Source organism: Oncorhynchus mykiss, chromosome 2 (assembly GCF_057628025.1).
Source record: "Oncorhynchus mykiss isolate SJ-2025 chromosome 2, ASM5762802v1, whole genome shotgun sequence".
Lineage (NCBI taxonomy): Eukaryota > Metazoa > Chordata > Actinopteri > Salmoniformes > Salmonidae > Oncorhynchus > Oncorhynchus mykiss.
The window spans coordinates 62,125,449-62,142,566 of NC_143023.1; the positions used below are offsets into that span (position 1 = coordinate 62,125,449).

Genomic DNA, 17,118 nt, shown 5'->3' on the forward strand with positions numbered 1-17,118 from the left:
ATTAATGATCCTCAGAGAGAGAACACAGAGGACAGAGAACACAAGCGTGGCCAGAAACATTGAGGTCTGGAAGCAGTTAACCTTGAGTAAATCCCTTTACCTGAGAGGAGACAGAGGGGGAACCATATTGATTTCTCTTTTGTGGAGCTGTCCTGCCTGACATGTTTTATTTATGTAATTGTATTTAACTAGGCAAGACAGTTAAGAACAAATACTTATTCACAATGACGGCCAAACCCTAACAGCGCTGGGCCAATTGCGCTGGGTCTATGGGACTCCCAATCTCAGGCCGGTTGTGATACAGCCTGAAATCGAACCAGGATCTGTAGCAACGCCTCTAGAGAGAAGGAGAGAAGGGGAGAGAGAGAAGGGGAGAGAGAGAAGGGGAGAGAGAGAAGGGGAGAGAGAGAAGGGGAGAGGAGAGAGAGAAGGGGAGAGGAGAGAGAGGAGGAGGGAGAGGAGAGAGAGGAGGAGAGAGGGAATGTATGCTGTGCTTTCAGCAGTCAACAGAGGCCTCTTTATCTCTCTACAGCAACTGCAGCTGTCAAGATATTCTCCCTCTCTCCAACGTCGCCCCCTCGTTCTCCACCGCTCTTTTTCCGTGCTTCTCTTGCCTTGTTCTTTTCTTCCCATCCCTAAACCAACCACAACAGCAAGCAGATCATTAACAATTGCCTATGCACCGTGATACGGACTGGGCTTATAGCCTACATAAACATACTGTCAGTGTCCAATATTTCATAGGCTGACCCGACCACGAAAATGTCACACCCATAAACAAAGGACTATTCACAGACTCCCTACATTTAATAATCAGAATTGAAATGACGTCAAGTGACACATTTGCCAGAAAGAAGTGTTTCGACATTGTTTCTTGGCAACTGCTCACAATTCTAGTCCCAAGTTAAATTGAAAAAAGAAGAAGATTGGATTGGTGTTCCAAGTGAAGACAAAACATCCTGTTCTAGTCACTGCCTCTCTTCCATACTCAAACATGCATAGCTGAAGCAAGGGTTTCGTCCAGGTAACGTGACCACAAAAGGCCTAGCTTGCGAACAGTGTGCAACACCTCAGCATGTCATTCATTTGATATGAATAACGACAATAACCAGTCAACCCCTATTCATAGGATGTTAAACCACTTAGGAAGACAGAGCGTGAGAAACTATCTGACCGTGGCTGCTGTACTGCGCTACGCTGCAGTGTTTGACCTCTCCTACCTTCTATACAGTAACATCACTTCCCATTTCATTTAAACTGCCACAAGGACGCACGGAAGAAGACGGGAATCAACAGGACAGGACGCAACCTTTTGAAAACCTTGGTTACCAGGCAACAGGGCCTTAATACTTCAGAGGGTGAACCGAGCCAAACTGTGGCGAACTTAAGGTCCGATCACCACGCCACACCGCCAATTAAAGTTCACCTGGACAAATGTAAGTCTCCCTCATCCCCTTCGTTCTCATGGGGAACGAAGGGGATGAGGAACTTTCTCCAATATTCATTCCGCTACTTCTGGTGTAGACCCGTTGAAAGCTTGCCAAGACTGATATATAGATATCGATGCTACGATGTGAATGAAAATAAAGTTCAATTGGCTGTGGCTCATATTCAAAATGGGAAGCAGGCAGGCAGGTGACAGTTTTTTGTTGTTGAGAACATTAACTCTGTGGTTAGGCCTCCAGAAAAGGACAATAAAGTCCGTGTTGAGGGGGGAAAAGGGTAAACGGGTTCTTATTATAGGTGTTGTTGATGGGGGGGGCAGCTGTTGCGGAGCTGACACTTCCTCATCATGACGTTAGTCTTGTTACCTTGGCTAATGAAGTTACTGCAGTTGACAGGGGACAATGTGCTCGATTACAAAAAGTTCTAACAATGAGGTTGTGGCCTAACATGCCTGGTTTAATAATAAACTTGCTATGGGTTCTGCAATCCAGGCAAACAATGAACTGCCTCCCGCTGAAACCTTGTAGGAAGATCAAGAGCATTGAACCACACAGAGATTTCAACCAGTCACATAACTAAGCAAGTCAGAGAGCCTTGAATCAGAAGCAGATTGCTGGGATTTCAAAGGAGAGAGTAGGGTTGCAAAGCTGCCCGTAATTGACCAAAATTACCGTAATCTTCAGAAATGAACAGAAAATCTATGGCAATCTTTCGAAAAAGCAATCTACCGTTTGGTAACTTAGCATCTACACAGTTCTTCAACTAAGATTTTCTGTGGAAATTGTTCAGTTCATGTGCATAGAGTTAGAAGGGTTTGTTAAGATTTTGGTTTGACATAAAATCTTAGTCTCAGCACTACTCTGTTTACGTGGAATTGCCCCCAACTGAGCCCAAAAAACTACAAGCTGACAGTTTCAAACTTATTTCTGCAAACCACAGTGAAGAAGGGCGTATGAAGCCACTGTGAAGAAGGGCGTATGAAGCCACTGTGAAGAAGGGCGTATGAAGCCACTGTGAAGAAGGGCGTATGAAGCCACTGTGAAGAAGGGCGTATGAAGCCACTGTGAAGAAGGGCGTATGAAACCACAGTGAAGAAGGGCGTATGAAACCACAGTGAAGAAGGGCGTATGAAGCCACAGTGAAGAAGGGCGTATGAAGCCACAGTGAAGAAGGGCGTATGAAGCCACTGTGAAGAAGGGCGTATGAAACCACAGTGAAGAAGGGCGTATGAAGCCACTGTGAAGAAGGGCGTATGAAGCCACTGTGAAGGTCCATCCACAGTTTAAGCAGCTTGAGGGCAAATGGTAGGAGGACCAGGTCACACTGGTAGACCTAACTTCACTAAATGTTTTTAGTGTTATTCATTAAGTTTTGCACCAGCCTGAATGCAAACTCATTACATTCCTCTAGGAATGGGCACGGTTATTTGAATATTTGAATATGCTAACAGACGTTAGTATTTTAATGCTTGCTAGAGTATTCATTTTGCCATTTGAGAATTATTTTGTTGCCTACTTCAACAATGAAAAGGCTTTGTCGAAATTAAAATTGTCTGTGACATTGCTACTGAGCCATTGTTGTTGCTAGACGTTTCCACTTCACGATAACAGCACTTACAGTTGACCGGGGTAGCTCTAGCAGAGCAGAAATTTGACGAACTGACTTGTTGGAAAGGTGGCATTGTATGATGGTGCCACGTTGAAAGTCACTGAGCTCTTCAGTAAGGCCATTCTACTGCCAATGTTTGTCTATGGAGATTGTGTGGCTATGTGCTTGATTTTATACACCTGTCAGCAACAGGTGTGGCTGAAATAACCAAATCTACTAATTTGAAGGGATGTCCACATACTTTTCTATCCAGTGTATTTCAGTCTGCCTCAGCATCACTGTCTGTCTCACAAGTACCCTCTGTAAGTACCTTTATGATGAGAACTTAGTAGCCTCTCTTTTGTTCCTGCTGAGGTCAGGCTCCGTTTAACGCTACCTTCTCACGTCATCCTTCTAGCCAGGAAGCTAGCTACTTAGCCGTTTGAGAGCGGGGTGAATGTCCTGCAAATACAGAGGGCGCATTTGGATTACTCAAATCGGCTGTTAAGTGCTATAATTCCAATAAATTAAAATGGCCAATTAGGGTGCAATCAATTAGTTTAATTTCTCAGATTACATGGAACAACCCTATTGGTTAATCTGAATGGAGGAGTTGTAGACAAGGACGAGAAGCGCAGCAAAACAGTCTCAATTAGCCTAGGTAAGATAGCTAGCCATCTTAGTTTCTTTATATCGATTTGATGCAGTCAAGACTGGCACAACTAGATGGCATGACAGATAACCTATGGCATCTACAAGTTTGTCAAACTAGCGCAAGTCTGTATGGCTACCCTCTCGCTCTACCACCATGTCCAACACATCGGCCCATGCCCATCCCCACTTCCCTCCAAGGCCAGCATCATTAGCTCAGCCGCTCATAGATGGTCTGAGAACATGCGGAAAGAGAAACACGCTGCAGATTTTAGCATTGGTTCTGCTGCTGTATAGCCTCAATTAATCCAATAGTCTCACCATTGGTCAGTTCTTCCTAAAGTCCCAGTGCAGTCAAAAACTATATTGTGTTTTATATACATTTCTACACCACAAGGTTGGAATAATACTGTCAAATTATAATGCCCTTTTAGTGTGAAAGCTGTTTGAAGAGACTGCCTTAAATTGCAGCCTGTTTTGGTGTGATGGGAGTTTTGGCCTGCCTGGTGACATCACCAGACAGTAAATGACAAACGTCTCTGCCAACAACATCAAGCTCAGTTTCCTCACTCAGACCACTCCCAGACAGTCCTCGCAACATTGTTGCTTGAGAAATTGCTCTTTGCTAAGAAGCTATTTGTTTCTATTGAACTATTTTAATTGATCACAGCAAGGTACTTAAAAATGTTACCCAGAAATGATTTGATATTTGAGATGAAAACGGCTGCGTTGGATCTTCAAGGTTCTAACTCTTCTGCGTGTTATTTTGTCCGACTGTATGAAGTCTTCGTGACACATTCAGCCGTACAGGCGGGGGTGTAAAGGAGGAGGCTGCACAACCCTTTTCATTAATACTGCGGTGTTCCTGGAGATGCCACGTTTCCCCAGACAGTCGACAGACACTGCAGTGTAAGGGCAATTCCGTGGGAAAGTCAACCCTGAGCATCCACTAATAAAAGGTCTGTCATTTTACAAACGGAACCCTGTTATAATGATCCTTAAGGTCTATATCAGGGATGGGCATCTCCAGTCTTCAGGAGCCTGATTGGTGTCTTTTGCCTCAACCCCAACTAACACACCTGACTCCAATAATCATCATCTTCAGTTTAGAATGCAATTCATTGAAAATCAGCTGCGTTTGCTAGGGATGGGGGGAGGGGGGGGGGGGGGTGACACCACTCCGGCCCCCAAGGATAGAGTTCCTTATCCCTTGTCTAGGCTATATGTTGGAGTTACAGAGCACGATGCCAAAACTCAAAAAGTGCTTTTGGGACAATTTCATGGCTTTCAGAAAGGGCCCACAGAGATTGGTTTTCCACTCACAGCTGTTCCCCAGTGTTAGTTATGAACACTAAGGACTCAAAACTGCGCGAGAGGAAGCCCCGCAGGATCATCAAGGACGCCACACACCCCAGCCACAATCTGTTCACTCCCTTACCAAATCGATAGACACAGATCTATCTACAAGCCATCAACCTGCTGAACACTTAAACTGGACTGACCACCTACACCGACTCTCCAAACCTTAGCACACAGAAACTAGACTCCTATTATGATGACTAAATACTGCACATTTTAAACACTTGCTCCTAATCCCCCCCCCCCCCCCCTTCTCAAAACATGTAAATATTGGACTATAAATTGTGCCTTCCTGTATTATACTAAAATTATTATTATATTCTATCGAGCCATTTACTTTATGTTCATATTCTTATATTTTCTTATTGTTGTTGCATTATTGAGAAGGAACCTGCAAGCAAGCAAGCATTTCACTGGACAGTGTATACGATGTGTATCCCGTACATCTAACCAATAACATTTGATACGTGAAACGTAAAAAATTGTTAAGTTAAATGACAACAAATGTGTTACGATATATTCTGATTAAGATTTGAATGTCTAACATCCATAACTGCCATTTTTGCACTCTAAAGTAATAATGGAAATTACTCTCTTCAAAATTATTGTTTTTGTGTTCAGCCAACCCTTTCCTTTTTAATTTCACCTTTTTTTAAACCAGGTAGGCCAGTTGAGAACAAGTTCTCATTTACAACTGCAACCTGGCTGAGATAAAGCACCGCAGTGTGACAAAAACAACAGAGTTACACATGAACAAATGTACAGTCAATAACACAAAATAAACAAAAAGTAGAAAGATCTATGTACAGTGTGTGCAAATGTAGAAGAGTAGGGCAAGCAAAGAGGCACTGAGTTTGAAGGTAGGCCTTGAAATACAACCACAGGTACACCTCCAATAGGCTAATTGACATAATTTTGAGTCAATCAGAAGCTTCTAAGGCCATGACATCCCTTTCTGGAATTTTCCAAGCTGTTTAAAGGCACAGTCAACTTAGTGTATATAAACTTCTGACCCACTGGAATTGTGATACAGTGAAATTATCTGTCTGTAAACAATTGTTGGAAAATGAAAGGTCATGCACAAAGTAGATGTCCTAACCGACTTGCCAAAACTATAGTTTGTTAACAAGAAAGTTGTGGAGTTCTGAAAAACGAGTTTTAACCTCTAGTGACTCCCCATCCCGGGTCCGGGAGCGTAATCGTCGCCTGACACTAATTAGCATAACGCAACGGACATAAATATTCCTAGAAAATATTCCTATTCATGAAAATCACAAATGAAATATATTGAGACACAGCTTAGCCTTTTGTTAATCACCCTGTCATCTCAGACTTTCAAAATTACAGCCAAAGCTAGACAAGCATTTGTGTAAGTTTATCGATAGCCTAGCATAGCATTTTGTCCAGCTAGCAGCAGGTATCTTGGTCACAGAAATCAGAAAAGCAATCAAATTAAATAGTTTACCTTTGATGAGCTTTGGATGTTTTCACTCACGAGACTCCCAGTTAGATAGCAAATGTTCCTTTTTTCCAAAAAGATCATTTTTGTAGGCAAAATAGCTCCGTTTGTTCTTCACGTTTGGCTGAGAAATCGCCCGGAAATTGCAGTCACGAAAACGGCAAAAAATATTCCAAATTAGCTCCATAATATCGACAGAAACATGGCAAACGTTGTTTATAATCAATCCTCAAGGTGTTTTTCAAATATCTATTCGATAATATATCCATCGGGACAATTTGTTTTTCAGTAGGACCAATTGGAGTAATGGCTACCTCTGTATTTTATGCAAGAATCTCTCTGGGGGCATCAGGTGACCACTTGCGCAATATAGCCGCTTACGGGTATTCTTCAACATAAATGCGTAAAACTACGTCACAATGCTGTAGACACCTTGGGGAATACGGAGAAAGAGTAATCTGGTTGATAGCCCATTCACTGCTCAATAGGGACGCATTGGAACGCAGCGCTTTCAAAACATGAGTCACTTCCTGATTGGATTTCTCTGGCTTTCGCCTGCAACATCAGTTGTGTTATACTCACAGACACTATTTTTACAGTTTTGGAAACTTTAGAGTGTTTTCTATCCTAAGCTGTCAATTATATACATATTCTAGCATCTTGTCCTGACAAAATATCCCGTTTACTACGGGAACGTTTTTTTTCTCCAAAAATGAAAATACTGCCCCCTAGTCACAATTAATTACTCCAACCTAAGTGTATGTAAACTTCTGACTGTTTGTATGTTATTAGAGCCTGGATTTGAACCAGGGACTATCACATCCGACTGTGATTTGGAGACCCATAGGGCGGCGCCCAATTGGCCCAGCGTCATCCGGGGTAGGCCGTCATTGTAAAAAATCATTTGTTCGCAAACATTTCTGAAAACCTTTTTTTGCTTTCACATACATACATACATACATACATACATACATATGTGCACAATCACAGGGTATACAAAACATTAAGAACTCTTTCCATGACAGACTGACCAGGTGAAAGCTCTGATCACTTATTTATGTTACTTATTAAATCAGGTAAGCAATACATAGGCCATAGAGGCGAAAATAATTACAATTTAGCATTAATACTGGAGTGATTTATGTGCAGATGATGATGTGCAAGTAGAGATACTGGGTGCAAAAGAGCAAGAGGGTAAGTAATAATATGGGGATGAGGTGGTCGGGTGTGCTAAATACAGATTGGCTGTGTATAGGTACAGTGATTGGTAAGCTGCTCTGACAGCTGATGCATAAAAGTTAGAGGGAGATAGGACTCCAGCTTCAGAGATTTTTGCAATTAGTTCCAGTCATTGACAGCAAAGAACTGGAAGGAAAGGCGGCCAAAGGAAGTGTTGGCATTGGGGATGACCAGTGCAATATACCTGCTGGAGCGCATGCTACAGGTGGGTGTTGCTATGGTGACCAGTGAGCTGAGATAAGGTGGGACTTTAACTAGCAAAGACTTACAGATGACCTGGAGCCAGTGGGTTTGGCGACAGATATGTAGTGAGGGCCAGCCAACGAGAGCATAGAGGTCGCAATGGTGGGTAGTATATGGGGCTTTGGTGACAAAATGGATGGCACTGTGATAGCAAACTGGATGTAGTCTAAGTAGAGTGTTGGGGGCTATTTTGAAAATGACATTCGCCGAAGTCAAGGATCGGTAGGATAGTCAGTTTTAAGAGGGTATGTTTGGCAACATGAGTGAAGGAGGCTTTGTTGCGAAATAGGAAGCCGATTCTAGATTTAATTTTGGATTGGAGATTCTTAATGTTAGTCTGGAAGGAGAGTTTAGTCTTACCAGACACCTCAGAATTTGTAGTTGTCCACATATTCTAGGTCAGAACCGTCAAGACTACTGATGCTAGTCGGGTGGGAGGGTGCGGGTAGCATTCGGTTAAAGAGCATGCACTTCGTTTTACTTGCATTTAAGAGCAGTTGGAGGCCATGGAAGGAGTGTTGTATGGCGTTGAAGCTCGTTTGGAGGTTTGTTAGCACAGTGTCCAAAGAAGGGCCAGATGTATACAGAGGTGGATCAGAGAATCACCAGCAGCAAGAGCGACATCATTGATATATATACACAGAGAAAAGAGTCGGCCCGAAAATTGAACCCTGTGGCACCCCCTTAGAGACTGCCAGAGGTCCGGACAACAGGAAAACAGGCCCTCCGATTTGACACACTGAACTCTGAGAAGTAGTTGGTGAACCAGGCGAGGCAGTCATTTGAGAAGCCAAGGCAATTGAGTCTGTGGTGATTGACAGAGTCAAAAGCCTTGGCCAGGTCGATGAAGATGGCTGCACAGTACTTTCTTTTATCGATGGTTATATCGTTTAGGACCTTGAGTGTGGCTGAGGTGCACCCGTGACCAGCTTGGAAACCAGATTGCATAGTGGAGAAGGTGTGGTGGGATTCTAAATGTTCGGTGATCTGTGAATTAACTTGGCTTTTGAAGATTTTAGAAAGGCAGGGCAGGATGGATATAGGTCTTTAACAGTTTGGGTCTAAGGTGTCTCCCCCTTTGAAGAGGGGGATGACCGCCGCAGCTTTCCAATCTTTGGGGATCTCAGATGACACAAAAGAGGTTGAATAGGCTAGAAATAGGGTTTGCAACAATTTCGGCTGATAATTATTTTAGAAAGAGAGGGTCCAGCTGATTTGTAGGGATCCAAATTTTGCAGCTCTTTCAGAACATCAGCTGATTGGGTTTGGGCAAGTTGCTGCAGGGGGTGCTGAGATGTTGGCCGGGGTAGGGGTAGCCACGTGGAAAGCATGGCCAGCTGTGGAAAAATACTTATTGAAATGATCGATTATTGTAGATTTATCGGTGGTTTTCTATCCTCAGTGCAGTGGGCAGCTGGGAGGAGGTGCTCTTATTCTCCATGGACTTTACAGTTACCCAAAACTTTTTGGAATTAGTGCTACAGGAAGCAATATAGCTAGCCTTAGCTTTCCTAACTGACTGAGTATATTGGTTCCTGACTTCCCTGAAGAGTTACATATTGCTGGGGCTATTCGATGCTAATGCAGAATGCCACAGGATGTTTTTGTGCTGGTCAAGGGCAGTCAAGTCTGGGAAGAACCAAGGGCTATATCTGTTCTTAGTTCTACATTTTTTGAATGGGGCAGTGTTATTTAAGATGAAGAGGGAAGCACTTTTGAAGAGCAACCAGGCATCCTCTACTGACGAGATGAGGTCAATATCCTGCCAGGATACCCGGGCCAGGTCGGTTAGAAAGGCCTGCTCGCTGAAGTGTTTTAGGGAGTGTTTGACAGTGATGAGGGGTGTTCGTTTGACAGCGGACCCATTACGCATGTAGGCAATGATCGCTGAGATCCTGGTTGAAGCAGAGGTGTATTTAGAGGTCAAGTTGGTCAGGATGATATCTAAGAGGGTGCCTATGGTGACAGATTTAGAGTTGTACCTGGTAGGTCCCTTGATCATTTGTGTGAGATTGAGGGTATTTAGCTTAGATTGTAGGACATTCGGGGTGTTAAGCATGTCCCAGTTTAGGTCACCTAACAGTACGAACTCTGAAGATAGATGGGGGGCGATCAATTCACATATGGTGTCCAGGGCACAGCTGGGGGCTGAAAGGCATCTATAAAAAGTGGCAACGGTGAGAGACTTGTTTCTGGAAAGGTGGATTTTTAAAAGTAGAAAAACAAATTGTTTGGGCACAGACCTGGATAGTATGACAGAACACTGCAGGCTAACTCCGCCCCCTTTGGCAGTTCTATCTTGTCGGAAAATGTTATAGTTGGGGATGGAAATTTCTGGATTTTTGATGGCCTTCCTAAGCCAGGATTCAGACACGGCTAGGACATCCAGGTTGGCGGAGTGTGCTAAAGCAGTGAATAAAACAAACATAGGGGGGAGGCTTCTAATGTTAACATGCATGAAAATGGCTCTCCATATTTTGACCCGAGACTTACAAACTCAGACTTTCACTAATATGTTCAGTCTCCCCAAAAAGCATTTCCATTTCATGTAACAACCATAATGCATATTTTGTTCATCCATTCTGTGAGACATTAAAATGTTATGATTTTGCTTGCAAATGTAACATCCAAAACCCTGGAATCGCCCATAATGCATCAGAGAGCTGCTGTGTGTGTTGTCAGACTAAAGTGATCAGAGCACAACAAACAGAGAATCTCCCATGAGATTTGAAGGAAAGGAATTGAGCGTGAAGCTGTGATATAGAAAAATCAATGGGATTCTTCTCAGCCCTTTTTAAACACAGATAAACTGTAGAGAAAACAGCTGCTTGCAGTTTGTCAGAGGTAAATGAATGGGATAGGGGTGTGTGAGACTGGTCAAAGAGGTGTCTCGTACCTGGCTATCTGAGTGAAAATATTAGAGTCAAGGGCACGACTGACATTCTCAGTTCCCATAGAAAGGTAAGATAATTCAGATATGTTGATCAAAATGTAAAAAGAAAGCCTACTTAGAAAGCCCAGCAAAGGTTAGACTTAGTAAAACCAGATTCTAGCCAGGAAACAAAAAGACAGAAATAGTAGGCTAATGTTACTGTAGAGGTATTTTCCCAAGAGCAGTAGCGAGTCTTTCACTCCCTTACACAAAGCTAGGCAGAGTTACACCTGGCAGCCTGCTGCCTAGCACTGACTGACTCACCTCAGTCTAGAGTGGAGGCCCACAGGCTCAACATAAAAGAGCAGTCATTTAAAATGTGGAGACAGCATTATTTCTCTGACAGCTAGGCCTACACTGGCATGACATCATAAATGTGGTGTGGAGTCCTAGTGGGATGACTAATACAAACATGACAATTAAGGCCTTGTTTTTATCTAGATGAAAGCATGTTGTCCTAAAGAGATTATATTACAGACCCTCAATCAGAATCTCCAAAGCAAGTGAAGAGTGGCCAATAACAAGTTAATTAGATTATCTTAGGCTCACTCCTTTTACCTAAACATTTGAGTTCAAAGGAGAATGCAATTCCCGTCATATAGGCCAGGTGTTTTCAAACTGGGGTCTGCAGCAGGTCCGCGATTTTTGTTGGGATTTTTTTGATGTGAAAAATATTTTTTACGAATATCGCTAGCTGCAACCGAATACGATTGTGGATACCATTTTTATGTCTCTGCCTCCAGTATATAGGAAGTTAAGAGGTAGTTTCATAAGCCATTTCTAACTAGCGTCAGCTCAATGACTGGAAGTCTACAGGAACAGTTAGCATGCTAGCTGTTCCTTTTCATCCGACTCTGGGGAAGTAGATAATTGGCTTCAATGTCAAAATCTAAACTAAAATTATAGTCATTGGAGCAAATTGCAAGGTATTTCTGTATAGAAAATTATTATTAGACTGACCTTCTAAGAGGTAATTTTCAGAATGGTAAAACAGTTTGTCTCAACTTAAATGAACAAAACCAGATAGAAAACATGCAAAAATTGCAGTTTTTTTAATAATACCATCTGAGAACTAACAATCAAATAAAAGCTAGATAGTCAGGGATAATATTATTTTTTAATTCTTTTAAACTGGGCATTCAGGGCACATGCACATTGATTTTGTAATAATATTTGAGCAATGGAACACAGAATTAGCCATGGCAAAATGCGAAAAAGTGCAGGTGACATCAGCAAACTACTCCCCCACACGACGCCATCTGCCTGGTACAGTTGAAACCGGGTTTCATCTGTGTCGAGCACTCTTCTCCAGCATGCCAGTGGCCATCGAAGGCGAGCATTTGTCCACTGAAGTCAGTTACGACACCGAACTGCAGTCAGGTCAAGACCCTGTTGAAGATGACGAGCACGTAGATGAGCTTCCCTGAGACGGTTTCTGACAGTTTGTGCAGAAATTCTTCAGTTGGGCAAGCCCACAGTTTCATCAGCTGTCCGGGCAGCTGGTCTCAGACGATCCCGCAGGTGAAGAAGCCTGATGTGGAGGTCCTGAGCGGGCGTGGTTACACATGGTTTGTGGTTGTGAGGCCGGTTAGATGCACTGCCATATTCTCTAAAACAACATTTGAGGAGACGGCTTATGGTAGAGAATTGAACCTTCAATTCTCTGGTAACAACTCTGGTGGACATTCCTGCAGTCAGCATGCCTATTGCACGCTCCCTCAAAACTTGAGATATCTGTGGCATTATGTTGTGACAACTGCACATTTGAGTGGCATTTTATTGTCTCCAGCACAAGGTGCACCTGTGTAATGATCATGCTGTTTAATCAGCTTCTTGATCGGCAACACCTGTCAAGTGGACGGATTATCCTGGCAAAGGAAAAGTGTTCACTAACAGGGACATACATTTGCACAGAAAATAAGAAAAAGAAGCTTTTTGTGTGTATGTAACTTTGTGATCTTTTATTTCAGCTCATGAAACATGGGATCAACACTTTACATGTTGCGTTTATATTTTTGTTCAGTATATTTTGCCACATGAAGTAGAGGACCATAATAGCGTTCATGTCAGTAGTTAAACCCGGAAGAGAAGTACTCTGCCATCAATCACAACGTTTTGGATGCAGTGGCAACAAAACATCCTCATTTTGTGAATCATTAAATATATGTTAAAAAATGTGATCTTGACAGACACAAAACAACACACGTCCCATTATTAGCCATGCTACCGATCAAGCCTAACGTCACACAATGGCACAACATTCATGCAGCCGTCACAACTTAATATTATTAATCTGATACATGTCGCGTCGCATCACTCGATGCACTTGATGACAACATCAGCAATTGCATCAAAATGTATCATCAGTGGTGAGGTGGCACATTATCACAACACCACATAACTCACAGAGATTGCTAGCTAAAGTTAGCTACAGGCATGTGTATCTACCTCTTTGACTGGGGGGAATTTCTTCTTGCATTCCATGGACAGGGACCGCAGATCCGTCTGCATGTTCTCGAGTAATTTCTTCACCGCTTCGGGGGTACTGGTCGACATTTTGGATGATGTATTCGATCTAAATATCAAAAGCTTTAAATAATAAGGAATGCAAATGCAGTCCTATGATACTGGTCCCCGGCCTACTTATTCAGCTCCTTCGAAAAAAACAAAAACGCTGTGGACCTCCGCACAAGCGTCCATTGATACAATATTTCAGTGTTCTGCTTTGTCTTATCCGTCTGTGTGCATAATCGAAGCGATGACACGGCATAAGTTTATCTTCAACAAAAAGCCTAGACGTTAGTGTGATAGATGATCATCATTAGCACAATTCTAGCTACTAGTGCCACTTATATGGTTAATATGTCTCCGTTTCAGCCGTAGGTTTCACGGCTCCAGCCGTCACCATTGCAAGCACCGTTTCGATCCCACAATGCTTTGGTAGACATTGACACGTCACTTGTACTTCCGTAAACATGACCGGCTTCCAGCAGAATGATTACAGTGTCCCCTAGTGGAGTATTGTAAACAAATTGATGGGACGTCCAACTCTGTAGTCACCACATTGAAGTTTAAATGTAAAATGGTAAGGTTAGGATTAATGTTAAGGTATTAATGTTAAGGTATGGTTAGGGTTAGGGTTTAGGTATATGGACGTCCCAAGGATCCCGGAGAGCACTAACCTTTCTGTAGAGCAATGTACAGGTAACTGCCAAAATAATGGGATAATAATGAGTAAATGAGGGATACAAATTATGTTGAAAGCAGGTGCTTCCACACAGGCGTGGTTCATTAGTTAATTAAGCAATTAACGTCCATCACACTTAGGGTCATGTATAAAAACGCTGGTCTGGCCATTATTCTGGCTACAATGGCTATGCCACAATACGATGACAACACCCCCATCCGTATGGCCTGAGTGGTCACTGAAAGGTTTGATGAGCATGACAATTAGGTAAACCATATGCCATGGCTGTCTCAGTCATCAGATCTCAACCCAACTGAACACTTATGGGATGTTCTGGAGGGGTGCCTGAGATGGTATTTTCCATCAGCATCAACAAAACACCAAGTAATGGAATTTCTTGTGGAAGAATGGTGTCACATCCCTCCAGTAGACTTCCAGACACTTGTAGAATCTATGCCAAGGTGCATTGAAGCTGTTCTAACTCATGGTGGGTCAATGCCCTATTAGGACAGTTTATGTTGGTGTTTCTGTTAATTTGGCAGTTAGCCTAGTGGTTAGTGTTGGGCCAATAACTGAATGGTTGCTAGTTTGAATACTTGAGCAGACAAGGTAAAAAATCTGTCGATGTGCCCTTGAGCAATCTACTTAATCCTAATTTGCTCCAGGGGTGCCATAATGCTATGGTTGACCCTGTAAAAACAACACATTTCATTGCACCTATCTGGTGTACACTGAGTGGGGTTGCCGACGTTAAGGCTAATCTGAAGATGGTGCTGGCTAAAGCTAAAACTGGCGAGTATAGAGATTATCCACGTCGGCACCAACGATGTTAGGATGAAACAGTCAGAGGTCACCAAGCACAACATAGCTTCAGCGTGTAAATCAGCTAGAAAGATGTGTCGGCATCGAGTAATTGTCTCTGGCCCCCTCCCAGTTAGGGGGAGTGATGAGCTCTACAGCAGTCTCACAACTCAATTGCTGGTTGAAAACTGTTTTCTGTCCCTCCCAAAAGATAGAATTTGTAGATAATTGGCCCTCTTTCTGGGACTCACCCACAAACAGGACCAAGCTTGGCCTGTTGAGGAGTGACGGACTCCATCCGAGCTGGATGGGTGCTTTCATCTTATCTACGAACATAGACAGGGCTCTAACTCCCCTAGCTCCACAATGAAATAGGGTGCAGGCCAGGCAGCAGGCTGTTAGCCAGCCTGCCAGCTTAGTGGAGTCTGCCACTAGCACAGTCAGTGTAGTCAGCTGAGCTATCCCCATTGAGGCCGATCAAGCCTAACGTCACACCGTGCCTCGACCTAGGTTGGGCAAAACTAAACATGGCGGTGTTCGCCTTAGCAATCTCACTAGAATAAAGACCTCCATTCCTCCCATTATTGAAAGAGATCGTGATACCTCACATCTCAAAATAGGGATACTTAATGTTAGATCCCTCACTTCAAAGGCAGTTATAGTCAATGAACTAATCACTGATCATAATCTTGACGTGATTAGCCTGACTGAAACATGGCTTAAGCCTGATGAATTTACTGTGTTAAATGAAGCCTTACCTCCTGGTTACACTAGTGACCATATCCCCCGTGCATCCCGTGAAGGCGGAGGTGTTGCTAACATTTACGATAACAAATTTCAATTTACAAAAAACCCCAGACTTTTTCATATTTTGAGCTTCTAGTCATGAAATCTACTCAAATACTTTTTATAACTACTGTTTATGGGCCTCCTGGGCCATATACAGCGTTCCTCACTGAGTTCCCTGAATTCCTATCGGACCTTGTAGTCATAGCAGATGATATTCTAATTTTTGGAGACTTTAATATTCACATGAAAAAGTCCACAGACCCACTCCAAAAGGCTTTCGGAGCCATCATCGACTCAGTGGGTTTTGTTCAACATGTCTCTGGACCTGCTCACTGTCACAGTCATACTCTGGACCTAGTTTTGTCCCATGGAATAAATGTTGTGGATCTTAATGTTTTTCCTCATAATCATGGACTATCGGACCACCATTTTATTACATTTGCAATTGCAACAAATAATCTGCTCAGACCCCAACCAAGGAACATCAAAAGTCGTGCTATAAATTCTCAGACAACCCAAAGATTCCTTGATGCCCTTCCAGACTCCCTCTGCCTACCCAAGGCCGTCAGAGGACAAAAATCAGTCAACCACCTAACTGAGGAACTCAATTTAATCTTGCACAATACCCTAGATGCAGTTGCACCCCTAAAAACGCAAAACATTTGTCAAAGGAAACTAGCTCCCTGGTATACAGAAAATACCCGAGCTTTGAAGCAAGCTTCCAGAAAATTGGAATGGAGATGGTGCCTCACCAAACTGGAAGTCTTCTGACTAGCTTGGAAAGACAGTACCATGCAGTATTGAAGAGTCCTCACTGCTGCAAGATCATCCTATTCATCCAATTTTTCCAATTTCCAACAATCCGAAATTTCCGCGTATTCCTCCAAAGCTCAGTTGTCCTGAGTCTGCACAACTCTGCCAGGACCTAGGATCAAGGGAGACACTCAAGTGTTTTAGTACTATATCTCTTGACACAATGATGAAAATAATCATGGCCTCTAAACCTCCAAGCTGCATACTGCACCCTATTCCAACTAAACTACTGAAAGAGCTGCTACCTGTGCTTGGCCCTCCTATGTTGAACAAAATAAACGGCTCTCTATCCACCGGATGTGTACCAAACTCACTAAAACTGGCAGTAATAAAGCCTCTCTTGAAAAAATCAAACCTTGACCCAGAAAATATAAAAAACTATCGGCCTATATCGAATCTTCCATTCCTCTCAAAACAATTTTTAAAAGGCTGTTGCGCAGCAAATCACTGCCTTCCTGAAGACAAACAATGTATAGGAAATGCTTCAGTCTGGTTTTAGACCCCATCATAGCACTGAGACTGCACTTGTGAAGGTGGTAAATGACCTTTTAATGGCGTCAGACCGAGGCTCTGCATCTGTCCTCGTGCTCCTAGACCTTAGTGCTGCTTTTG

At 43.0% G+C, this 17,118-nt stretch overlaps 1 protein-coding gene across 5 annotated transcripts in view; it reads right to left on the minus strand.

The window, feature by feature from the left end:
* Window positions 1-13,865, minus strand: part of mon2 (MON2 homolog, regulator of endosome-to-Golgi trafficking) — a 50,129-nt gene extending 36,264 nt beyond the window's left edge. For all 5 annotated transcript variants that reach the window (XR_016487605.1, XM_036952543.2, XM_090204142.1 and 2 more), the window contains exon 1: window positions 13,365-13,865. Coding sequence is in view for 4 of the 5 variants with exons in the window: in XM_036952543.2 (XP_036808438.2) it covers window positions 13,365-13,472 (108 nt within the window). In the remaining variant the exon portion in view is untranslated. The remainder of the gene's footprint in view (window positions 1-13,364) is intronic.
* Window positions 13,866-17,118: the final 3,253 nt, after the last annotated feature.